This window comes from Zosterops lateralis (genome assembly GCF_965231275.1).
Source record: "Zosterops lateralis genome assembly, chromosome: 3".
Lineage (NCBI taxonomy): Eukaryota > Metazoa > Chordata > Aves > Passeriformes > Zosteropidae > Zosterops > Zosterops lateralis.
Genome location: NC_139764.1, coordinates 50,328,708 through 50,355,730, shown reverse-complemented (window position 1 = coordinate 50,355,730; position 27,023 = coordinate 50,328,708). Strand labels below are relative to the sequence as shown.

Below are 27,023 nucleotides of genomic sequence, written 5' to 3'. Positions count from 1 at the left end.
GCAGGTTTTGTTTTATATGTCGTGGTTCAGAATGAAAGAAATTGTTTCACAGAATATTGTCAGAATAAAAATCAAATACAAATGTATCTGTGTGAAATTTGGGCATGTATTTTTAGGTGCACACACCCACACACATATGCAGCCTGAATAGTTCATTCCTCTCCTCTGACATAATCAGGGATGCCTTCAAGAGGAAAATGAGCCCAGGCATGCTCCTAACCCAGTCTGCCTGTGCCACCCCTATTTTAACTACATACTGTATCATGTAATGGCTTGAAAAGCTTTTTATTTCTGTGACGTTTTCCTTCCTCTACATTCTCACAATGCTACTCAGTTTCTGTTAGCAGCACAGTAATGCAACAAATCAAACCTGAAATTCTGCAGTTTAGTGCTCAGCACCGAAGACTGCAGTAATTATGCTAGGGGAACATTCTCCCCAAAATATTAAGTCTCATTTCATCTTCCCACATTGGCTTAAGGCTTAAACCATGACCTAAGATCCTTTCAGCAAAATATCAGTATGGAATCACGGCAGTCACTTGCAATTAGCTGATGGCAGCTTATTTACATTCCCATCCCATGAGCAGGTACTCGTATTTTAAGCAGCAGTTATCCAGAAGGCTTTTCATTAACACACACATTGTCAGTTTCAAGGTTATTCAAACCAGTCACAGTATCTGCTTCCAAAATTAAACTGCACAGCTACAGAGGGCTCTTTAGAGAGTTTCCAAATCTCCAAATCCCACCTTATGCCTCCTGAACTGTGGCGCTCCTTCCCTCCCAACAGTATTTGCTTTATCTTTTGTATGTCCAGATGGCCTTGATCACTTGCATCCTTCCAGAACTTCTCTAAGGTAATATATAATGGCTGAAAAATCATGCTTATATAAGCATATGGATTAAAGTTTGTTAAAATGGATGATTTCATGATTAGTTAGACTGCTGAAAAACCCTAGACAGGAAGCAAAGATTTGCAGCTGGGTTTCAGAGATGAGGTGTTCTGTCATAATGTGGGAAACTTTTGCCCTAGGTGCTACCCCTGTTGTGTTCTTCCCTCTAAAAGCTCTTCTGATATTTCATAGGCAGCAAGAGGGTTGCATTTCCATTAACAGACTCCACCAGGATTGAAGGACTCAGTACTCTGTCCTCCATTCAGCCCCACGGACAGCAGCTGGCACAGACCAGCATTCCTGAAACTGCTCCTGCAGGACTGACTGAGCTGCAGAAGGAGCATTTCTGACATCAACAAAGTGAACAGGACTTCAGTTTGGCAAGGCAAGACATCACACACCCCCCCCACCACCCCTGTAGTACAACAGTCTTCAAAGCGACAACAACAAAGCTTCATTTTAACTGACACCAAAACCTGGTTTTACTGTGCCTTTTAAACTTAAGGCAACTGAAATAATTCTATAAAGAGCAGGTGTAAGAAATATTCCAGAGAACAGGGAAAGAAGAACCCACACCATGAGCTGTCTGGTATTTATTACTTTTTAATACAGAGAACTCACAACAAAATATTCTCTAACAACACACATAAATGATATCATAACCAATTGTTTTAATTTCATTAACATTCATTTGCTATGTACATATTCTTCCATCTGCAAAAGTGCAATCCAAGAATGTCAAAAAACCTTTATAGACAAGTATATTTTTGAGGGGTTTTCTCACCAGTGGCCTTACAACATGTTTGTCCTTGGTTACTTGGTACAGGAAAATGAGGAATACATAGGAGGGGTGAAAAAAAAAGGAAAAAAGAAAAATATTGGGCTAGATGCCTCCCTTGTAGAATATTCCTTATTTTTCCAATTAAACTCATTATGAATACAATGCTCATTATTGGAGATGTTAATACAAATAGACTATAGGATAGTCTATGGTCTAGCTATAAAACTCTGTAGTTTTAATGACTCTGCAGCATTAGACAGAACAATTTCAAGCTGTTTACGGTGGTAGATGTCAAATTACACATCAGCATATAAAAGATGTCCATTTTGTTAGTCATGGTTATTTTGTAGACATCTTACTGATGGATTAAATCAGTTGTACACATCCAAAATATGAAGTCTACCTAAATGCAAGCCTCTCCCATGGAAAGGAGAGTTAACTACTGGAAAGAAAAGCATTTGCACATGCAACTCCCATTACTATCACAAGGAGTATCGTGCACTTAAGAAGAGTAGAATGAACCTCCAAATCCAGAGGACTGCATTCTCATTTACAAAACGCATTTCAGGCAAATTTAATCTGACCATGGGCCAGCTTAAAAAGAACACACAGCATGAGAAAAATGAAAGGTAATGAAGACTAAACGAGCCAAATAAGCAAAGCAAGCAGCTCCCTAGCTAGGGAGTTAATTTCCCTTACGATGCATTTGTAAGCTCATAACTACTTCCAGTGCTTGTCAAAATAGCAGAGCAACTGTGGGCTAGTTTAATCTCCAAAGTAGCCATTAGGTCCCAAATAAGTTGCATTTGCCCTTCTACTTCTGCAAAGCCCATGAAACTGTCATGGCCAAAGATGAGGACTGACTGCTTGACTGGAATCTGCATGTTACAGTAAATCGTGCATTTTCGCACTAACCCAAGAGCAGCTTTCAGTACCACAAGAAGCAGGGAAAGCCTCTAAAATTAGAGATAATTAACTTTGGAGTGAGAAAGTTCTGAAGAATCTTTCTGTAGCTCAGCTGGTTGCCACTGAGGATCATTTTTACAGCGCTATGTGTGCTGCTAGCCTCCAGCTGAGAAATGCATTTTACAAGAAAACGCATTTCCTCAAGCAGTAGATAAGACTCACTTTAAGAACAGAATTAAAAGGAAAACGTGGCTAAGAACTAAACTGTTTTCTTAGGATACATTTGCATGTAACTCCTTGTCAGTGTTGATTTTAAATGTGCTTTTCCCTTCTCATTTTCTCAGTCTGCTCCATTCCTGGTATTGACTTGTATGTATTATACAATCTCTCATACACTTGTTTTTAAAGCTGACCATATTCCCTTTATTGCATATCTACTCATTTTTGATTGTCACACATACAGGTCTAGAGAGGCATCCAAGAACTTAAAAGGCAGAATTATAAATTAAGCTACTCTAAGGGAAGCAAGCAAACAGTATCTAGGACAACTCCAGATCCCACTTCTCCCCTGCCATGTGCATTGTACAGTGACACCTCCTCTCACTACTGCACAAAAAAGTGGGCACGCAATGCCATATATCCTATGTGGGAATTGACACCCCAGACCCATGACATGTGACTGGCACTCAAGACCCAACCTACAGTAAGAGATGTACGCTTTTATTGCTCTCTTTAATTGTTTAATTACAGGAGCTTTGTCTTTGCTGCATGATTTCAGGCTGCTGCAACAGCCACTGTTTCCTGTCTGCTTTGGTTCGCATGGTACTGCCAGGCAACACAACCTCAATCTTGTTAGCCACCCTAACCCCAGCAGGTTGCTCACACCATCAAAGCTGAAGGGCTCATCCTTCCAGGGGAGTTAATCCAAATTACAATTTGATTGCTCTTCACAAGGGAAGTCTACACTGCACAGCTAATTAGGTTTTATGCGCTAGAAGCCTTCTTCCTGCCAGGTATGCCCAGGCCAGGTCCTGCTCCTATGGACAACGGGTGCAGTCTGGTCCCACTGCAGCTGGGCTTGCTGTAACTCCATGGTAGCCATGAAAGGACAGTGTCAGAAGTCTCTCAAAGTCTTTCCCATAATTCTCCCAGAAGAAGAAACAGCTTTTCCCAAAACTGTTGCAAACGGGACAACTGCCCAAAACACCAAGAACGTGCTGCAGACCCAAAACCAAGCCCAGGAAGTCGCACAGGAGAGGAGCCACCAGTGGTGAAGGCTACCACAGCCTGCTAACACCACTGTTCAGCACTGGACCACATGAGCTGGGTGGCACCCAAGGACACTGCCACTCAAACTGTACCAACACAAGTGCTCTCTTTGTGCAGTCTGGGTATTACTATAATGCTAAAAGAAGCTAATTCTGCAGTGGAGACAGCTGGGAAATGAGACTCCAAACTCAGCATTTTTACACACAAAAACACACGGATATTCAACTTGAGTTTTATGTGCACCATAATTTCTTAATTCAACAGAAAGTGTAATCCTCAGACCAACAGAGGAAAAAACACTCTTTTGGCTTCTGACTTTGTTTCTTTCCCAGGATGGCAGACTACCAGGGCCATTTTCAAGACTGTGATTTGAACAGATACAAGTCCAAAAAGATTCTAATTTGGAAAAAAAAAAAAAAAAAGAAAAAAACAAAACTTCAGAAGAAACAAAAAATAATCCCACCATGTAAACAGAAAAAAACCCCCACACTTCTCCAGTGGAGAAACACTTCATAAAAACACTATTGAGAAAAGCAAAAAAAACCCCAAATGTCCCTTAAATCTCACCTGATTTGAGAAACCAAGCAAAAGATTAATGACCTATTTTAAAAAATTTATTTTAGGAAGGGAGAAATGGGAGTCAAGAAACAACAGCTGCAGAGTCTACAGGGCCAAGCTCTCTGATACAAATTCACTGCTTAATGCAGTCTATTATGTGCAGCACAGAGGCATGTAGAAAGTAAATACACTAAGTTTGCTGTTGTAAAACATCTCATTTTTAGATCCTAGACAGAACACAATTTTGAAAGATAAAGATGCAGCAATTAATTGTTTTAAAAAGTGATGACATGTTTTGTACTCAGTACCTCTCAGCTCATACAGGTCTGAGGGCCCAGATCCCACTTCATGGTTCTCCGTCCACACCAGCCACACCAGCCTGCAGCAGGCAGCAAAGCCTCAGTCCCAGCAGGCACATACAATCACATCCCTGTTCAGCTCAGCCAGTTCCTTCCCTAAAATGTCTGTGAAGAAACGCCTTTAAATAAAGCATTTTAAGATCTCTAGCTTGTTTTGGTATGAGCAGATGACCCAGCTGGGAACATGACAGCCCTGTTGGAAGCAGCACTATTGCCTGCACTGTAACTCACTGAGGGCAATGCACATCAAACACACATGGCAGGAAGACGCGATGCCAAAAGAATTCATTCAAGATTGCATTTTCTGGCACACATTTACATTCACTTGTCATGATACCTTAGTTTACCCTGGTCATGGGAAATCTGGAAGAAAACCTGCTGAGGGGACTGGCAACACAGGGCCAGCTCCTGAACCACTGGGAACCAATGCAAATGGCTGAATGAATTCAACAATAACAGAACCATTTCTTTCCAAGGATTTCCCATTTCCACAAAGCTGGAGGAACAACCCTATGCAATTACCCATTTTCCAACTGGACATATTTCTCTGTCCTTTATGTCTCCCCACACCCTTCCTATAAACTGTATTACAATTATACAAAAAATAAACCCAAATCATTTTTAGCTGAACTTTACCCCACACATGGGATATATTGAAAGGCCATTAAATTGGCTTGCCTCCAACCTTCACAGAGATCTTGTCAGGAGGATTCTGGTTTTAACAACATGTATATATACATATTAATATGTACAATGACAAAGAAGCTGCTCTTTCGGTTAGAAAAGAAATTAGATTTCATCACAGAATGAATCCTATAAAAAGATATGTAATAAAGTTGAAATACCCATAAAATAGCTATTACTAAAGCAAAGCTTTCGTCAATAAGCCTCCAAAACTTTAAATGAAGAAAATGGCTTCACGAAGTGGTAGTCTAGATTTCCACAGTGAGGACACTGCTGGACGTTGCTGTATTCAGAGAAATACTGCATGCCAATCCGCACATCTATTACTGGCTTCCCACAGTGCTTACAGTTCAGTCGAGCCTATAAAAAACAAAGAAACAAACAAAAAACCTTTTTGAAATAACCATGCTCCCCTCAGCTTCTCACCTCTGGAAAAGAAGGTGCCAGAGGCAGTCCCCTGAACTCCCCAGCAGGAGAAGGTGTCAGTCAGGAAACTGGCAGTAATGGGATGTGGTGGTTAAGGACATTCCTCACCTGGACCAGGAACTCATAGGCACACATCATGCCTTTCAGATTAAAGGCCACCACCAAATTCTGGGGAGCGGGTCACTTCCCACTCTGACTGAGGGCAGGTAGAGAATATCAAGGTTTATTTTGTGCTGCTTAATCTCTGAATCAGTTCCTCAATCCCCAGCACAAGAAGTGGTGTCTCAATAAAACATTAATGAAGCATCAAAGCAAAGAGAGAAATTTCGTATTTGTGCCATCCAATTCAACCGTTTAGGCTGATGTTTGAACATCATCTGTCTATGAAATATATCAGCATTTTAATCTTTTGCCTTAACAAATGAGTAACTTGATCTGCTTTATCAGCACAACATGGTATTGTGTCACTTCAAGTGTCTATTTAAACATTTCTAGTACGTATCAATTTATACAAATTAAACATCACTTCAACACAAACTATTCTACAAAGTACAACTGAGAAAGAAGCAACATCAACTGGGTGGATATGAGAAATAATTCAAGGTCAATGGTGAGGAAGGACAGAGCTATTAATATTCAGCTGTAACAAAAAAGTGAGACTTCAGAAGAGATCTAGCTGAGAAACACAGATCATCTGATACAAAGAAAGCAACAGGCAGCATGAAAGCTCAGCAAGCCCTTTGGAATACTCAAGAGAAGCAGAAAGGATTTGAGACTGTAAAGAAGTTAAAGAGGGCAAATGAGCAGCGAGGGCCTGAGCTGCACTGTAGTTTAACCTCACAGCCCAGTACACTGATGAAAGCTTCAGCTCTCCACTGAAAAGAACAGAAAGTATTGTCTAGGCCATCTTGATTTAAAGGATTTTCCTGGATGAGGAGGGTAGGAAATTATTAAAGTAATATCCTGTTGAGATCAGATTCAAAAAGAAACAGATAAACAGCTTCACTGCTATCTGCTCTGCTTGAAAAGCAGAAATTCTAAGAAATACAATCTACTAGGTTATGAATTTTTATGGAAATCTTAACCAAAGTATTTTCTCCTTTACTACTGTCCAGCACATCAACTAAGAATTAGTAATCTGACAATGGCTGCAGTTCATTATTCTACATGCTAATTTGTGATGTAGAATTAAATATTTTGAAGTAAGGCATGAAATTATTCAAAATAAATCCAGAAAGGCAATTTGGAATTATATTACATACCATATTTAAATGTCATTCTTCTGTATGCACAGAGTAATCTGTAACAATCATGGTGGAAACAATAATGCTTATTATCTGGCAATCACAGTCACTGCAGCTAATGCTTTTATAGTCAGTTCTTATACTATGTACTGTCACACTGTCCATTAATCATCTAATTAAGGCTCTTGTATGATGAGCTCTTAAATATTTTCTTGTACATTCAACAGAAGCAATTCAGATTTAAAGCTGCTGACTTTTACAAAGGTAGCGAGTCAGTATCAGTGCTTTCTTTACCTTTAAAAGCTCCTATTTTAAAAAAGTTACAGCCTCAGGAGACACTAAATTTGGAGGTAATATATCAGTCTGAGGTTATAATTGCTACCAATGTCACCTTAACCAGCAGCAGCAATACCACTTGTCTTCTGAGCAACACATTTTGGTAAATATGCTAAATTTAAAACAAGCTGTGATTTTGCATATTGGCAAAATGGTATTTCAGATGGCTTTAAAGCAAGCACATTACCATGAAGTGATCCCAGTTTGAATGGGTGCATCTCTGCAAGGCTCTTGCTCTCAACGACCACCTGTGTGTCCAAGCATCTGGAGCAGAGCACTGACTGAATCATTCCCAGACAGATGATTTTTCACAGCTGTCTACCCCTACTACCTGCACAGCAGAAGTGCTCTCTCCATCACATGGACAATTAATTCTCTGGCATGCTAACAATCCTGCTACCCTGGAGCAGCCCCAGGCCTCAGATCTTCCTCTCTCAAGGCACACATTAGGTGAGCGTTTAATGAACACAAAGCTGCTTCAGGCTGTGGTAGGTGAGTACCACCACCAGGGTCAGCCACAACAAAGATTAAGGAGAGCTGAGTAATCTCCAAGCACAAAGACACTTTGGACCTTTCTGCTCCCTTGGTACATTTTTGCTACAATTATGATAAAACACAATTTATGAATTAGGAAACCCTAGAAACATGAAACATTGGCTCAAAATGTGGAACTATAGTTCCACTATAGACACTAGTAGTGCTAGTGATGAAACATCAGACTTCATCACCAATGAATTTAAAGGGGGCTTTATTTAAAAACTTAAGTGTATTATCTACTGACACTTGCAATGACTTTAGTCTAGCTAAAGGCCATTAAAGTACCTTTTAAGACAAAGGGACAGAGGCCCATCAGCCCTCTTGTATTGTACTCATGGGTACAGGCTGGAAAAGAAGGATGGAAGGAGGAAAGGGAGAAGAGATACACAGGCTTGACTTTACCTAATCAGTTGGAATTTCACCTTATGAGTCTTACTTATGTATGGTACTAACCTGACAACAGGGAGATGCTGCCAGAATATCGTAGGTATACATAGTTCCCAGCTGATGCCAGCTTCCATCCCATCGGGACTTGCACTTAATGCAGATAATTTTGTGAACCCCTTCTAAGCAGTCTACACAAACAGCATAGAGGTGCATAAGCCTTCCTGTGGGCAGAAAAGACACATCTTAAGGAGACAAAAAGAGAAGATTAAAACAGACATTTTCTGCAATGTGGTATCTGACCTTCAGTGATACAAATCACATCTTATTTTTTCATTCTTTATAAAGAGTGAATGAGAAAATAAAAAGTGCTTCTCTATAGGAAATACACAGTGCTTCTCTATAGGAAATACACAGGGCAGAACTCAGGAATTAGTCAGCATCCTGCCCACTCTCCCTTACATCGTTTGCTGGTAGATCTTAGCAAAACATTTTATAAAAGGAGCTGCTAAACCTCCAAGAAGAGATGCCAGGTTAAGCTGTCAGATCATCTCCTGTGTTTCCAAAACCAGAATATTGCCCTAGCTTCATCCTCACACGACATAAGAAGTGGAGAAGTGCTGAAGTTTATTAGCAAACTTGGTACACATGTGTTTAACTTGCTGGTATCTTCCAGCAAAGAGGGAACCAAATATCCCCCATAGAAAAAAAGCAACAGTCAGAAGAGCAAAATTTTTTCATTTACTCTCTTCTGACTGTTCATTAACAAATACATTTACATTATATATTGCACATACAAAGACTTTAACATGCCATTCAGAACTATGAATATATGGAGCTCTATCATGACCTTAGACTCTGTATGCACAATGACTGTCAAAACCTGAGTTACATTTATTTTCATAAAAAAAACAAGCGGCTCAGACTTGGAAATCAAGTATTTTCACTACGTACATGGGATTAAACTAACCAATGCAAAATCTGAGACTGACTTTCACAAAAAACCAAAATGCCTACAAAAATAATAAAGATCTGGCAACTAGATTATGCCTGACTTGTAGTGGTTAAATTGGTTTGCAATTTAATAGTTGGCTATTAGAAGTGGCCTGACACCGAGTACTAATCCTGCAGCATATCAGATTTTGCACTGCTATGTAAGACAGAGCTAAGCAGTAGTGAAGTTACAGATCAGCAACAAAACAGGACATGTGTTCACCTTGGATTGCAATTTGTGCTCTTTAGCATCAAAGCACTGAACACATCACAAACTGTAATTCAACAGACAGACATCTTTAAACTGTTCTACAAAAATGGGAACAAAATATTAATAATTTATGATTAGTCTATACCAGACACTTCCAAAATTAATAGGCTGTATTTTCACTTGTTTTGGTTTTTAAGCCAACTATTTTAGATAAACAAGAATAAATAAACTCTTTTTAAAATATACATACAAAATACATTTGCTAGTGTGAGCTGGTAAAAATTGAGTTATTCTACACTGGCATGTCCAGTTCTAGAAAACATGATGGGATGAAACTAAAGTGCATATAATATACAGATAATAGATATAATTAACTCTGTTCCTAATAATACAATAAACTCTGTTCCTAAAGTGAACACTTGAGATTGGTGATGTTCAAACAATTCCATGCACATCAGTTGTGTTGGGAAGGAAGATGAATAACTTTCCCCATCTGAAGTTCTGCACTGTTTATGCACTTTAAAATACTACATTCCCTTATCACTTAATTTTCAGCATACTTTTTCTATAGGAAATGAGGCACCTGGTATCTTAAACATGCCTGAAGTAAAATAAGTGATTTTCTGTATTGAAAAGAAAATAACAGCTTGGAATAGGGCCTTACGGCTTAATTTCATTTCAAAGAGTACTTCTGGTAATAAACCATTTTACCTGGGGCAAGGAAGTAAAAATTTTAACAATTAATTATTCACAGCAACTTGTCTGAAAAAGTTTTTCAAATATATCATCCAACAGTTAAGAAATAATTAAGGTTAAAAAAATAATTTCACAGTTTCAGTCTTAGTGGCAATGTTAACAAATTATGAGTTTCACTATTACTAAACCAGCTTTTTGTACTGAAAAAATGACAAGCACATTGTGTGACTCCCGACAAACCAAATAAGCATAGTTATCTCACATACATATATTCTGTTTATCCTGGAACTTTTCTGGCTTGTTGCCTATCACTTTTTCTCCTTAAAATACATTAGGCAAGACAGAAACAATAATGTTAGCATGAATACAGTTTAGTGACTTAGTGCATAGTGATTTAAGGAAAGAAAAAAAAATAAAATACAAGGTCTACTGAGCAAAGGTATGTTATATAACACATATTGTGACCATGCATGGGATACAATGTATTTTATTGAAAGGTGAGAAACTTTGATGTTAAAATACTTCTGGTAAATCCCTTACCAACACGCTTTTCAACATATAATTCTACACTTAGGACCACCAGACTAGGAATACTTTCTCTGACTTATCTTAGCCATGCTGGCTGCAAGCAGGCTGCAGGACAGGCACAAGTACCACTCTGATCACTTAAGTTTGGGTCACAGCTTTCAGGCAGAGCTAAAGCTCATGCTGGCCCACATTCATTTCTCTAGGAGGAAAAAAGAACACGTGCTATGGTCTCAACTCATCTGAGAGCTGGGACATAATCAAGACATAGCTCAAGCACGTGCAAGTTTGGAAGTAAGTCCAAAAATCCAAAATAAACCTAAAACCTTCACTACTACACTGCTGCTTTAACACACCATAGTAAAAGCTTACTCTTACTACATCCAACCTTTCCAGGCCTGTGTCAACAGAGCCTTCTCCATACTTAAAAAATAATACTTAGCTACAAAACAAAACTGATACTCTCTAGTCTGAAAGCAGGTGAGAAGTACCTCACCCTCATCAGTGGTACAAATATAACTTTCACTCAGGCTGCAGCACAGCATGCTTAAATTGAAAAGGTTGTTTAAAATGTTGATGTGCATCTTGGAGTAAAGTACCCCAGAGATAAACAAGCATGCATATGCTCTAGAACAGATTGGCTGGAAAACCTTCCCATGGTCTACCTAGAAATCAGATCAGAACTTCTTTAGTTGTAAGCCCAAACATAAGGCATGGATCTTTCTATATGACATCTTTTTGTAATTCCTTCTAAGTGTTTCAATCTGATCCACGTGAGTATTTTGGACATTACTTCGAGCTTTACAGAACTGCTTAAAAATACAGAATCAGGATGAAAATCTGTGATGGCAGGGACAGGGCACAGAAGGCAGTTCGATCATTTAATGAAACCTAGACAACCTGTACCTTGAAGGTGACAGGGAACATCATATTCAATCTCATCATGTCTTGATGGGCTAAGGAACAGCGTCCCGTCCACCAGTGGAAACTGTTCAAACACTGGCAGCGCCCTGTGGCACAGGGCACAGTTTACAACATTCCTGTGGCTGGCACTGAGAGCAGCGAGGATGAACTTCCGAAGGTCCTCCCCTTGCCCCACCTGGGCATCGTCTTCCATCCGCACGTGGAAGGTATTCAATTTATGCCTGGGGATGTGAGTGAGCAGCTCAGACAGATCGAGCCTTCTCAGAAACTGTACAGGGGTATCAAAGTGTCCTGATCTATGTGCTTGCAAGCCAGCTGCCCCGTATTCAAAATGTGCATTCCTGAACACGCCCCCACCAGCCATGTTCTTCTTGTGGGGCTCCAGGTGAATGGCATTCTTCAGAAACTCTCCCAAGTATCGCGAGGAACGGGGGCCGCTGAAGTGCGTGGGGGCGAGGATGGAGTAGCCGGTGGGTGGGGACTGCCCAGGAGAGACACAAGGGGAGCGGACGGCGTAGCTGCCACCCATGACTCCCTTCTCCTGAGAGTTCTGCCTGTCCATGGAGTGCCTCCGCTGCAGGTCATTACTCAAGCCTTTCTGTGGCTTGTTGGCCGGCCTGCCTTTTTTGGCCTCCTCTGCTGACTCCGTCACGGACCTTCCCGTACTCTTCTCCAACACTGATTTCTTCTTCTTGTCATCCTGCATTCGCTTCACCTGGTACCAGTCCGTGTCCTTCTTTAAATGACCCTGCCCACAGCGACAGGAGCAAAACCGAAAAGCCAGGTCGTATCCCTTCTTGGTCCACATGTTTTGGCGACACTGCTTTTCATTCCAGCTCCTGGCTCTGCCAATGCAGTTGAACTGGACGAGGATGCTGCTCTCCCACTCGTAGAAGCACTGAAGGTGCATCCAAGTGCTGTAGGGACAGTGCTCGTTGTTGCATATAACCTTCTGGTAGTCATCCTTCTCCAGGTCCACCGGCCTTCCAAAGCTACAGATCAGTGGAGTAGCACAAGGGGCTTCTGTGGAAGGTAAAACAGATACATTAATAACTTAATGGCCCGTTTATGGCAGTACTTTCAACACCGTGACAAACACACACAAACTCTTACTAACAACCTGTATTATTAAAGGGCCACAAGCACTAGCTCTGGGTCAGTGCAAAAAGCAGTGTTTGCCAAAAAGAGATAATAAGCATGTGAAAAGAGATAAGGAAATGCACGAATAAAGAAACAAAATTACACTACAATTTGTTTAATATTCAAAACCAAAGCACCTCAGAAGCATTAACCCTCCTCGAGCATTTGTGGATACCATTGCAAGGCCTTAAGAAGAAAAGAGAAAGCGTGAATGTTTCTGGAGGGCTGCTTTGAAGCCTGAGAGGCAACATGGAGAGAACACACAGAGATGCCTGTTTGAAAAACAAGTATGAAATACAAGTAAGCCCAGCTTCGCAATCATGGGGATAGGCAGGAATTGATCTTTTTTTTTTGGGATCAAGCAAGAGACAACAGCTAGGGAGAGAAGGAGGAAACAGAGAACTTTGAAAAGCAAGACAAAGAGCTTACGCTCCTAGTACGAAAAGGAGGGCCTTCGTTACATTGCTTAGGCAAATACAGACTATATCACCACCACTACTCACCTTTTGGATAGCTAAATTTCACAAACTAAACAGCTCTGCAGCATAGACAGGTGAAAAAATCCAAATGCAACACACTATTTTGTCAGCAAAGTAGCAGCTTTGCTATATCCTTGAGCAAAGAACAGTTTACTTCAATTATCTCACTGCAACAATATCAGCTTCTACACGGAAAAAAAAAAAAAAAAGCTCTACAATAAAAGTTCTGCATTTATTAACCAATGACATTTTCTAGTTCCTTATCCAAGTACCACAAACTACATATGACTCCCATTGCTGGATCCTGTGTTGCAGCTGGGATGTTCAATGGGATTGGAAATTTTCTACTGAGTTTTTGTAAGAACTTTTAGATGCTGTAGTGGGTTGACCCCTACCACAGATGCTTACTCAAGGATTACAAATATTTCTTCCCTGTATTTCTGTCTTCCTAATTCTTCCACTTCATCAGAAAGTACTGCTCCAACAGGGCTGTCAGACTGCCTTTTAACCTCTGTACGGCTGCTTTCAAATATTAGCAGGCTTCTTCAGGGTTTTCCATGGTCAAGTGCTGCCTCACCCTGTGTAAAAGACAGCAATTAGCTTCCTGAGGTTCCCCGGAAGTCTCAGCCAGAGCCCCAGGACATATGGCATAGGTGCACAGAGCCTTGACGAGAGAGACTGCCATGACTGAAGTTTTTTTCCCTTAGGACTTAAAATTTCTATCTGGGGAACAGGTAAAAAAAAAAACACCACTCTGCTGCATTGTTTTTAATCCCATTCTTACCACTGCTTGCAAAAATAACACAACATAATTTGCAGAAGAATGAGAGGTTTCATGCTGCTAGATGTACTTTGACTCCAGCTCTCAGTAAGAGACACACTATCCATTATCACCTGTCCTATAGCACTAATACACAAATCAGATGTTCTACAACAACAGATCTTTGCTGTGCTAGTGGTCCCTTTCCCAGTAAGTTTTTGGAAAAGGCTATAAACTAACAAAATGTTCAAGGCTACCTTCAGTAAATTCAAGAGTACGGTAGTTCTTAAAACTTACTTATACACCAAAGAAAGAGGCACAAATAGCACAGAAAAACTTTCCTAAGCCATTCCCTGGAAGATGTCACATCCTTCACCTAATTTCTCTGTCTCTGCTTCTAATGCCAGAAGTGGCACACTGGCAAGCAGAGTTCTTCTGCAATACCTTTCCTTCAGGGAGCAGCATACAAATTGCAAGCAAAACACATTCCCAAAAGCTTTCCTTTTAAGAAGAAAGAGCCTATTTCATTTCAAAATATGGACTTTTCAGTCATTAAAAACAAATTACCGAATTGAAGAGAATAGAGACAAGAGAGGCTTTCCCTAGTGACTCTATGGAAGTTCCTTCTATACATGTGACAAATATTTTTTATTTGGAGTCTCTGAAAAGCCTGTAAGAATGTGCAAGTTTGGCAATGTCTTTGAGAAGGAACAATTTTACTGGCTACCAGTGACTAATTTTTCTCCACTCTTTTACTGTATGTTATTAAGTATAATGTTGCTATTATTTACTATAACGTTGCTGGCCAAGAGCAGAACTGAGTGGTAACTTACCTGCTCTGAAACAAAATCTGTCAGTTTACCAGTTCAGAGAGTTTTCCCACTCATTCTCCCAGACTTCAATTCTAGTCATACTACCATAGCAAGCACCTCTGCAAAGCTATTCTTCATTGTCAGTCTTTCTTTCATCATATTTAAGGTCTGAAAGTATAGTTCACAGTTACAGCATCCTCATGCAACCGACCTCAGAGAAGCCAGTTAAACTGAACACACGAAAGGCAAATCATCAGAAGTCATATGTGAGGCAAGGTACTGGAGGCACCAATATGAACAATTCTCACTTATGCATTTCCTTTATTCATCTATTTTGGGATATATTCCTTTCCACCGTTGCAAGAAGGCAGCAAAAAAAAAAAAAAAAAAGAACATGCTAAAAATCCACTTATGCTCTCACTGTGTTTCAGGGAGTAAATGTTCTAACAGTTCCAGGTATAATTATAGCTGACAGCTGAGAAAGTACTACACAGACAAGTCTAGAATTGAATAGAGACACTATACTTGTTCATCCATACCAGCACAGATAGCTGACTAAAAAAGGAAAGTGTTTCCTTGAATAGCCTCTGAACACATTTTTGAGTTTATATGCAAAAATATAATCTCTAGCTTCCTGAGAAGTTTACAGACTCTTCACTATGTGGACAAAAAATGAAATTAATAAAATAAGTGACTGAAATACAAAAACCATCCCCACAGCCTATGTATTTGACAGAATATGTCTGCAATTATTTAATTATGATCTCGTACTGGGTGTTTAGAAGCTGAAAGAAAGGCGACTTTCAACAGAATTAGTTTCCCCTTTTCCTAGTCAGTCAATGAAGTACTGTGGAATGAGATCTTCTCCAGTTTCTCCTTAAGAACTTACAGATGCCAGATTATCTGAAGAACTTCCCACATAGCGCAACTATGGGCAAGAAAAGGCAAAGCTGCAAGTTCTGGACATCGATGTCTTCTTCAACATTGAAGTTAACTAGATGATTACAGAGTTTTCACACATGTCCTCATCTGATCTGCTACCTACACAGTGTGAATTGGCTGGTGACATGATCACCACAGCAAAAGCAGGTCCAGAGCAGCTGGAAGACAACAACAGAATTAAAAAAAGCCTTCCATCATGCAAAAGACTCCAATGAAGTGTTAAATGGTGTCACTGAGATTTCTAAGAGGAGAAGCTGGTCTCTACTCACCTCTTCTGGGGACTCACTGACATTTCACTGCTGTCACTGTAGCTGCACAGGAACTACCCCAGAAAACTAACAGGTGTCTCTGCCATGCTGCCGTGCTCCACAGCACAGGTTACGCCAAGCTAGTCAAAGCACCTGCCTTCACTGACACAGATTTGCTTTTACCAAGTCTGCTGGTTTGGAGAAGGCCTTGATTAAACTGCCACAGTATTTCCAAAACAGAAACTGAGAAGACCAGCATGACTAATTTAAGTGGTCTCAACAGAAAGTTCTACTGCTTTCTGTAGTTTTCCTGTATTTAAGAAAGCAGCAAATTCCACTACCTGAAAAGCGTACAAAAACCTCAAGCCAACATTTGGTTTTGCCACACGTTTCAAGTTCCAGCAGGTGCATCTGTACAAAACAGACTGTGCAGGACCGAACATCCCTTGGAGACTTCTCTGTACCCATGTCTCCTGCCAAACATAACCATGCCACATGTTCCTGCATAAAGAATAAATGAGAAACAGAAAACAGCCATTTTTGTGCAATGTTCCCAGTTCATGGCAACAGATACGCCTTAGAAGCAAAAGGGACAGATCAGTATGGGAGACACATTTTAGGTAATGTGAAGAGCTCTTCCCAGCAATTCACACCCTTAAAAGTGGCCTGGGTTATTTAATCACCATTTTATAAATATGACAAAGCACTTTTTTCAGTATTACAAAACTTTAAAAAATCTTGTTATCAAGCCCTTGTACTTCCCATAATTTGAAATAAATTTTGAGATAATTCTTCAAAAAGTCAGAGCTAGAATCATTGTCCTGATGTTATATGATGACAGTGTTAACAATTACTGTCAAGAGAGATTACGATGGGGAGTAAATAGAAATTATATGGCCAAACTGCCCATCCACACCTATAGCCTCAAACTGATTTGTCATCTAAATATAATTTGCTTCCAAATAGCTAAGAGCTCAACAAGTTTCTGGTTTTCAAAGCTATGGAACTGAACTTCAGAAAATGAAAGACTACATGGTATCAGAGGAACATCCATTCTCCCAGCAGCCCCTTTTGAAAGAATGCCAAAATAACGATAAAAGAATTTCTATTTAATTCTCAGTTTCAAGATGGGTTTCACAGCCTAAGAGAACAAAACAAGACAGCGTGCAGTTCTGTGTAGCAGAACAGCTTCAACGTAGGCTGTCAAGTTGCAACTACAAGCGCATGCTGCTTCTTTCAAGACGTTATGTTTCCACATAAAAAAATAAATGTTTTCTCATATTCCTCTGTAGTGATTTGGAACAGTGATTTTGAAAATAGTTGGAAGGAGCAGTACATAAATGTCTTCTAAAACAGAAATAACATACAATATTCCAAACACGCATACATTTGTGCAAAGATAGCTCACTGTTTAAACAAGGTTGTATTCTATGTTTGACAGAGTCACCATAAAATTAACTTATCTTTCAAAAATGAGAATATGACAGAAGACTGCAAGGAAGCTGGATTGGCTTGTTTGGCTTTTTCTCATTTTTTCTGTTCAGGTTTATAAACATCCATAAAAGCCAGGAATAGGAATAGAACATCTGAGAAATACCTCTTTCAACAACAACAAAAAAATCCTCCCACATGAACTGGTTCTACCTTTTAATAAAAGAGGAAGGCAGTACATGAAGACCATCCTTCCCATTTTATGACCCAAATTAAAGCAGTAGAACAACAGCTGCCTGAGGAACTTCCCTCTGGTGAAGTATATTAAGGAGAATGTTGTTTACTTCTGTTTACACACCCATCGTAAAACCAAAGTTGCACCCAGCAAGCCAAATGCAGTGATTCCGTGGCTTCAGTTTCGTGACTGCCCTCATTTGTTCCAAGTCCTCAATGCAGATGCCTAAAGCAAAATTCGTTCTTCCCCTGCTACGCTCCCACATTATCCATTGTGTTAAGCACCAGAGTTTTTCAGTCAGTGAACAGAAACAGATAATTATTTCCCATACTCGTTGGCATAGGTTTCAGCTCACTGCACAGATCTGCCATCTCTGGTAAAATTCAAGGGAGGTGTTAAACATGTGAGGCTGGAGGCAGAGGGAGAGGGAAGCGCGGTGGCGGCTGGACGAGACAGCCCTACTGTCATCTTACAACAACTGTCAGGCAACAGTAGGTTGTTACAGATCTGGAAAAAGAAATTATCCCCCCAAAAAAGGGAAAGGTCTTGGCATTGGATTGGTTGCAAGACACTAATTATGGCTTGTTCTTGGTCTACTGTTACTCTAGCATCCCTTCACCTATGCCAAGGACACACTAGTTGCCATTACCTAGGCCAGAAGGGTTTCTGTGGGAACCCTTGCAAACCAAGCACTTTAACCTCTACCCTGCCTTCCCACAAACACTGCTCTCTTCACAACCTTACACAGCTAAGAACTGTTCACTCTGCCAGCCTGAACCAGAGCTGAGTCACTCCTGGGGAAGGCCACTCCCTACCAACCATCTGCATGAATTTTCTGAATTTCCTCTGCCATCAGCATAGCTTTATTTTAATTGAAGTCATACAATATTACTGCACTAATACTGTAATGCAGCTGTAGAAAATAAACCACCACCACAACAAAACAGACAGAAAGAGAAAATTTGAATTGTTTGATGTATTTGCTTTGTTGAACCTTGTAATACAATCTAATATTCCAAAGACTGCAAAGGTGTGACAAAATACTAATAACTTAAACAGTACAAAAAATATGGCAATATAGAAATGATTGGCCACTTTCCTAAGAGCCTAAGTGAAGCAGAAGAATGCAATGACAAAAAATGTTTCACAGGTTGATCCAAAAGGCAAGTTTGGATCTTCAGTGTAGCAACAACAACAAAAAACAGCTGACAAACAGTAAGAGAAATCTTTCAAAACAGCTGGGCTCAGGGCTTATACTGGTAACACTCACTGATGATGACTGATATCTCTTCAAAACTTCTTAAGCAATCTCTGCTGAATGATCAAGACAAAAGGCTCCAGGAGGATTCTCCAGCAGGGAAGGGAAACAAACAAGACAGCAGTACCTGGTAAGCACAGGCTTTCTTCTGTGTTGTAAGACTCCTCACATTCCTAGAAGGAGAAGCCAAGGCCAGCAGTCCATTCTCAGTAAGCAACAGACAGAGTCACTGCCATTGCAATGAGGAGCTGTCTGGAGTCAGTCTGGCTTTACATCTGTTATGCACCTACATATTGACATTGTCAATAGGTGCCAATCCAGAGCTCAATCTTGCCCCCAAGGGCCACGTGGCAGGCAACACCTACTCTCAGAAGGGATTTAAGGAGGACAAAGCCACAAGCAGCCCAGTTCCTTCATGCTTTATCCCATGTGCAAGATGTCACTAATTCTATTAAGTGAGTAGTAATATGAAGTGATCACCTTCCCCTAGAAAAGATTTCAGGTAATTTGGAGCCACTAAACCCTGGTTCAGCTCAGAATTTAGGTGATGGGACTCCCAGAGGGCTCAGTAGCTGCTAGAAGCATCTCCATGCACTTCACTTATGCTGACTTCACACTTGACCTCCAAGACAATCTCTTGACAATAAAAAAATATATTAAAAAAACCACACCTAACAACTTCACAGCAGCAGGAAAAAAACATGGAAATCATGAAGGCTTAACTCATACCTGTCACATTAACACCTTCTAAATAACAGCACAGTCTGAGCTAATGCCTGTTTATGAAATCAGCAACTAGCATGTGATACAGTTATCTGCAGCTCTCATTCAACCACCCACTCCCAGCTCAACCTCACCAAAGTAAGGCAGAGAATCAAGATCGAAACTGTACAAACTAAGGAACATAGGCACTTGCATGCGCACAAAAATTTTGTAGCTTGTTTACACAGCCATCTGTGCTCCAAGCTGAACCTACTGCCTATACTGCTGAAGCCCAACATAAAAATTAATATGGTCTTGCAGAAATCATAAATCACACCATAATCTGCATAATTATCATCTAGACAAATTAACCAGTTTCTTTTCATTTAACGTGTGTTGTCCAAATATAGAAAACAATCCCAAACAAAAGCTTTGACTTTTGCTTGGGATGTATAGACCTCTGCATAGGAGAAATCTTGCCCTGGCTTGTTCAGTAACACCTGAATCCAACTAGAAATATCCCCAGAGAACAGACCTAAGCCTCTACCTGTATCAGTACCAGGACAACTATGCAACCCCAGTACTCCCATATGAACTCTGAATTGGTTTAACCAGGTCAGAAAACAATTGGTTCTTTGTGCCATAAGCAATCATGCTCCAGCTAGGAAGACTCCTCAGCATCATGTGGATTTTTCTGATGAGTTCTGTCATGGTGAATGTAGAGAGTAATGATGATCTCAAGACTGGTGGACCTTAATGTGTTTTGAACATTGTTGTTGCTTAATTCTGCGCATGAATTGTCCTCACAGAAAAGTACTTGCACCATTAAATTCTCTCCCTTTAGCCTTCTAAGATCTCTTAATGACTTGAACTGCTACCGAGAACTAACCTTGGTGCTTCAAGAAAGAGTCATTCTAATAATAACTAAAGCAGACTCTACTGCACCTGTCCTAGCAAGTTTTCAGTGGTGAACTCCAACTCTTGCTGGAAAGAGAGATAACTGTGGCATGAAGTAGATGCCCTAATACCAGGGCTGGACTCACTCGGACTGAGCGCCAGCTAGCCACCACATCCACTCCAAAGGTACAAGAAGGCAAGAGAGAAAGGAAAGCAGGTTGAATCAAGTTGTATCAGCACCTCCTATATTTTCAAACCTAGGGATATTAGTGTCATTGGTCTATCCTTCCCAAGTTTCAGTGCAGCAGACTGTATTTTATTTTCCATGCTAAAGGCTAAAGAAACTGGTAGAAACTCAGTGGGAAACAGGAGATGCAGCATCTCTTCAAGACAGCAGCTCCTGATGTGGAGTTGTTGGTTCCCACAGACATCTCCCTCAGGATGCCAGGCTGGCTCCCAGCCCTGTCATGTACCATCTGTGTGGCACACAGGGACCTCAGGTGTACCCTGCTCCCACAATAGGAATCGGCTGCACATGAGTGGAGATGGGCAGTGCCAGGCACACCCAATAGCCAGGCTCCAACAGAAGCCACCTCCTCTCCCAGCAGGCATCCGAGACAGGAACAACAGCAATAGCCCTCTCAAGCCCAGGAATGGGGACTGATAGACTGTGAGAGACAGAGAAAGACATAAAGGTTGAAGTGAATGCTCTCAAGATAAATGTCACTAAAGTCTACCAGGAAATGCCAGTACTCCACTCGAAATCCCACAAGCTTTCAAAATGGAATTACCCACTCCAGTGACTAGATTACTGCTTCAAGAGGCCGCTTTGAAATTATTTGAATTTCTATCCAAACAGTTTAAAGAAAACCCATGCCCTACTAATCCTGTTGTAATTTAGACATCTTGAAGATTAGCTGTAGTATTTTAATCTGAATGCAAGGTTTTCCTCTTTTTTTTCCCCTCACACATGCTGCAAGAAGAAAAGCAGAGAAGGATGGACGTCTGCCAGCCATGACAGTACTTTAATATCAAAGGATGTCTCAATATGCAAGGCTGTAAGCAAGGCTGAAGAAAACTTACAAACGTCTCCAAGGGCTAGAAATCATTTTGTCACTACTTGTTAGATCACTGGGAGTAAGATATGGGATGACTACAGACAAAGCAATCAGTTCAAAAACTGTATTTCCTTGTATGAAACAGAGCAAACATCAAGCCTAAACCTTACTCATGAAAGCACTACGCTTGAGCAATAACTAATCACACAAACACAGAATGCTGTCCGGGCTCTGATAACCATTTTTATAGCAAATAACTTAAAAATCCCAAAGTTAAATGGGTGTGGGCTCACTTGCATGAAAGGATAATATTTATTTTACTCAGTAACACCGTGAACATGATTCCATTTGCAAAGATTTGCAGAACATGAATTGCATTTGCTACCAAAGCATGTAATTGCATAGTTTTAAAAATCCTAAAACTAACATAAAAGTTCTTTTGAACCTGATTTGCATTGATAGAGACAGCAAAATTTGCATTTAATTGATTTCTGCAGTTAGAAGAACACAATGGTATTATGAGGCAAAATGATTTCCCCTTAGTAAATTAATAGGTATTAAATTTTGCAGTCACTGCAACAGAATAGAAACTTAATTTTCCAGGTGGTCTCACTGATACCAATGGGACTCCCTCAGGCTAAATAATCAGAAGATGCCAATACTGAACATCACTAGAGTGCCAAACTGGAACCGGATGTTACATGCAGCAGGGAACATTTCACAGCAAATATTAATCCAGGCTTAAATACTACAACAATTCATTCTCTGAAAGCACATTTTTAAATTAAACATTGCATTGATGAATTTTCTGTCCCTCTTTAACTATCCCACGTCCAGGATGTAATTTTTTTTTTAGTGAATCATAATTATAATTGCTGGCCAGTCACAGCATTCAACACATTAGTCACTGCAGTGCTAACTGCATACACTTTCCACATACACTTCTCCTACATTAACATTTTTATTTGAAAGTAAATCAGTCTTACAGATTTGTGAAAACCAGGTGAAGTGTTCAAAAGCACACAAATCTGCCAGCAGCTCCATGTGCCCACCCACCAACTCACCAGCTCCGCCACTTTTAAGGGCAGTTTAAGGGCTCGCCTATGGCAGGAGGAGGAAAGAAAAAAAAAAAAAAGATCTTAAAACAAGTGGCCAGTACACTGTAGGATAGTGATTTAAAGACAGTTATGCTGTGGGGTTTTTTATGGTTTAATTTGGCTGACTTTAACGAATTCCATGTTAAAGGGAAAAAGCACAGCTAAGGAGACACAGCTTTTTCGTTTCCCTAGTCTTCTCACAGCACCGGTGCTGGAGAGAACAGAGTGACAATGACAAGGGGATGAAGCAGCAAGACGTTAAGATAGGGACCATCAAGATGTTAAGATAGGGACCACCAAGCCAAAGAAGAGGACTTGGCTCTACTGGATAATGAGATGAAGAATGGAAACAAAGCAAAAAAAAATGGATAGAAAAAGAAATATTAGAGTCAGAAACAACTGTAGGTCAAAACTAGAGCAAGACATTTAGAGGATAAAGGGATAAAACAGCTGGAGCAGAGAGTCTGAAAGTGTCCAGCCTCAGCAGGGCAGAAACAGAATGGGAATTTGTTCCTCAGAGCCTCAGATCTGAAAAGTAAACCCCGTGGATTTTCTCTTCTGATGATCAGGGGTGGAGGGGGCAAAGTATCCACAAAATGTTACTCTCATTTATGCCTGCAGAAAAAGGGAATCAACTACTGCCATCAATGGGGTAAAGTGCAAAATCCCATGCAGTATATAATTTTACATGATGACAGCTCAGGTTTTATGAAAAGTAACCCAGAAAACTAGCTAAAAAAATTAAAAATTTTTAGAAGCATCATTCAATCACTCTGAAGACAGGTAATCTAAGAAATGAACCTTTGATGTGACATCACATCTCAGTTTCCCTATGCACTGTGATATTGCTGAACTAGTCCACCCACACCTCATAACCCCCTCTCCGTGACCTGTGCATCACTTAGTGCAGAAAATGGATGCACTTTGGTCCAGCCAGATTAATATGGTCTGATGGAAGATATAGGAATGGAGGACACAGCTAGAGAATGTGAATCGCCCTTGTTGGCATCATCCCAATAACTGCTGAGAAATTAACAGTGCAAGGTGGGAAAAGCCATCACATCTGGTCAGTGGTTATGCTCTCTGCCTTCCCTTGTGGGAAGTCTAGAACCCTTCAAGCACAATCTGAGCTCTGAACATGCAAAAATTGAAAAAACACCAAAAAAAAAAAAAAAAAAAAAAAAAGCCCTCAGTCTGCTGACATTTCTCAGTCATCATGCCAAAAACTGACTGATGGTTTAAAGGGAAGATTATGCAGGATTGAGGCAAAATTTATCAAAACGTAAAAGTGAACAAGAACTTTCCACGATAAAGAGATGCTGTAATGGCAGTTCCCAATCACATGGCACAGCTAGTCAGGGCTGCAGAGAAGCCCAGAGTAAATTAAAAATTCTATTTCATTATGCCACATGGATGAGGGGCAGGAACAACACAACAAACTGTGAAGACTTAAAAAAAACCCCGTATCTGAATCACTCTCTCCTCATGAGTGAAGCAGAGTCCTGATGTGACTGTGTAATTAAGACCATCACACTGACACCACGATGCAAAGCCAAGGTCTGCAGACATTTTCAACTGTTAAATCTGCTGCTTTCATCTCTGCATACTTCTGTCTTATCACATTAATGAAAGAAAGCAGGTTATGTCATTAGGATCACCCAGCAGTTTCCAGGGCACAGGTGGAGCAGGACAGCAGTGATACCACACACACACAGATTTCGCTAGGGCAGCACATGGTGTCAGTGCAGAAGAGAAGAGCAAGCCCGGGGTCCCACAGGCCTGGTGAGCCTGGGCAGCACAGGTTACAGTATGCAGCTGCACAGACCAAAAGCAGCACTGCTAGGAGCTTCCCTGCAACCCAGCAGATCTAACCCACAACCCAGACAGTCTCCCACAAACAGCCACGACCTGACTCTGCACAGCAGAACTCTATTAGCCCCACCACTCACTGCAGCAGGCCACATCCTCCATAAACTGCTTAGTGATCAAGCAACCCTCAAGTGCACAGCCTCTTACAAATGTCTGGAGTCTAGTAATGGGCTAGTTGCCTCCAGGGCTGTGGCTACACTACAGAGCTTCATCTCAGAGTCACTGGGTGTGGAGACTTGAGGGAATCCATTATCACTGTCTAATCTTTTCCCTGCACATGAGCCAGATTCCCAATTCTGCAGCACAACCTGAACCAAAACCGCTGAAAGCTTTGCACTTACCAGTGAGAACAGAATTTATGAAACCTACAGCTCAGGATTATCTGATGGGCAGTAGTCAGTTTAAAATAAATCTAGCAACCACATCTACCCCTCCAGCCTTTATAATTATCTGAAAAAAAAATATGTATGATGAGATGCAACGATCCTGTCAAGGCAATGATTAGGTGTGCTGATCAGGCACCATACAGCAGATGTTGAAGCCAAGGTTGTACCTCTGTTGTGAAGGGGTAAAAAAGGGGGAAGTGAGAGATTTGGTTAAAGAGTCAAGAGAGAGAGAATAAAGGAGCACCTCAAGTTAGATGTCAGAAAGGCAGCCGCAGCCTCTGAGGAAGCTGGCCAGCACAGGGGAAGAGTATGTCAAGCACACAGGACACACAGGGTCTCGCAACTGAAGAAGACTGACAACCTGTCTGGCTAGTGAGCTGTGCCACTACCAGTGTTCACTGGCACCACCTCCTGTGGCATCTGCACAGGGAACACCACCCCATCATCCACAGGCAATACAGCCATACCAGAAATGCACCACTGCTGCCACTTGTGCCTGAGCAAAAAAAAAATAAAAAAAAATTCAAAACATTGTTTCTCCCCAACCAAAGAAAAGCCAACTGCAACGTGGATGTTGGAAATATTACACTATCAGACTGAAGTCATGATAAAAATACTCTAGTAATATTCTAACTCCTGTTAACCTCTCTTTTTTTTCTTCCCTTGTTCACTCACTCAAAGCAAATAGTAAAGAAAAAAACTGAAACAAACCCAAAAAGGAAATTCTAATCATTCTCCATGATCCTCTGGAGTAATACTCTTACAAAAGCAGTCTGGCAAAGACCTTGTGAGCTAAAGTGATTCGTAATTAATTGATAATATTTCCAAGGAAAAGTTTCTATTAAATAATACATGGGAATCAGACATCTTGAAAACCAAACTAAGACACTTGGAACTACCTTTCTAACTGCAGAAGGCAAAACAACCGCCACAAAGCAAAACACCAAGTGTAGCCACCCTCCTGCTTTTTGAGAAGCATGGAGAGTAAAAAGCTGGAATCCAACTTGGGAGAGGAAACAAGTGAAGAGTAGGGACCCAGCAGCAGACCTAACAGGTGGGGTTTTTGGCTTAGCAAACCTGTAATAAAGTCTTTGCCTGCATTTAGTTTTAGCCTGACATACCCTTTTGCAGGAAAACAAACATGAATAGCAATGCAAGTTTCTTCAAGACACCACCTAACCAAAACCGCTCCGAACCAAAACCCAACCCACCGAGCGAAGGCAGCATAAAATGGATGATGCGAAGCGAGCCCGTTACCCTGACAAACCCAACCGCTGTACGACGGCAAACAAAACTGACCGAAAAGCAGGACTCCATTTTTAACCGTGACGGAATAAAGCGGGGATTTTTCCAGGCAGCTCCGAATCGGCGGCTGCCGGCGAGCGCTACGCCTGCCGCCCGCGGGGGATGCGCTGTGCCCGGCCCGCCCGCGGCCCCGGCCCCCGCCGCTCTCGGCACCGCCGCGGGCGGGTCACCGGGCGGGGACACCTCTGCGCGCAGCTCCCGCCCCGCCGGGCGTTTCGGGGAGATCCCGCCGCCGCCCCCGGCCCCCGCTCGCACACTCCTTCTCCCCGGGCGCGCCCCCGCCCCGCGGGTCCCCCCGCGCCGCCCCCTCGGGCTCCGCCGCCGCCTGCGCCACCGCGGGAGGCCGCGGGCCCGGCCCTCCGCTCACCGCTCTTGCCGTCTCCGGGCGCCGCGCCGCCCGCGGCCGCCGCTCCGCCCGCTCCGCCGCCCGCCCCGCCGCCGCCGCCCGCGGCCGCCGCTCCGGATCCGCCGCCGCCCGCGGCCCCGCCGCCCGCCGCCGCCGCCGCTCCGCCGCCCGCCGCCGCCCCGTTCTCCTGCTCGTCGCCGCTGCTGTTGGCGCGCTTGTTCTTCTTGCCCTTGCCGCCCTTCTGGTTCGGCATGGCGGGCCCGGCCGCCGCCGCGGCGAGGAGGGCGGGCGGGCGGCGGCGGCTGCGGAAGGCGCGGCCGCCGCTACCTCCGGCT

The 27,023-nt window shown here is 41.7% G+C and overlaps 1 protein-coding gene across 1 annotated transcript; it reads right to left on the bottom strand.

Annotated features, from left to right (window-relative positions):
- Window positions 1-1,468: 1,468 nt before the first annotated feature.
- Window positions 1,469-26,962, bottom strand: HECA (hdc homolog, cell cycle regulator). Its single transcript, XM_083856050.1, has 4 exons — window positions 26,710-26,962; window positions 11,706-12,746; window positions 8,444-8,598; window positions 1,469-5,807 (listed from the first exon to the last, which is right to left on the bottom strand). The coding sequence occupies exons 1-4, from the start codon at window positions 26,939-26,941 to the stop codon at window positions 5,643-5,645; spliced, it is 1,593 nt and encodes a 530-aa protein (XP_083712176.1). The 5' UTR covers window positions 26,942-26,962; the 3' UTR covers window positions 1,469-5,642.
- Between the last annotated feature and the right edge of the window lie 61 nt (window positions 26,963-27,023).

Bases quoted from the DNA above. Each gene is read 5' to 3' on its own strand.
- HECA (XM_083856050.1), bottom strand. From the start codon at position 26,941: ATGCCGAACCAGAAGGGCGGCAAGGGCAAGAAGAACAAGCGCGCCAAC. The intron at 12,747-26,709 runs GTGAGCGGAGGG...TACCTTCCACAG, and splicing joins GCCCGGAGACGGCAAGAGCG to AAGCCCCTTGTGCTACTCCA. The intron at 5,808-8,443 runs GTTAGTACCATA...TGTTTTTTATAG, and splicing joins CAGCATCTCCCTGTTGTCAG to GCTCGACTGAACTGTAAGCA.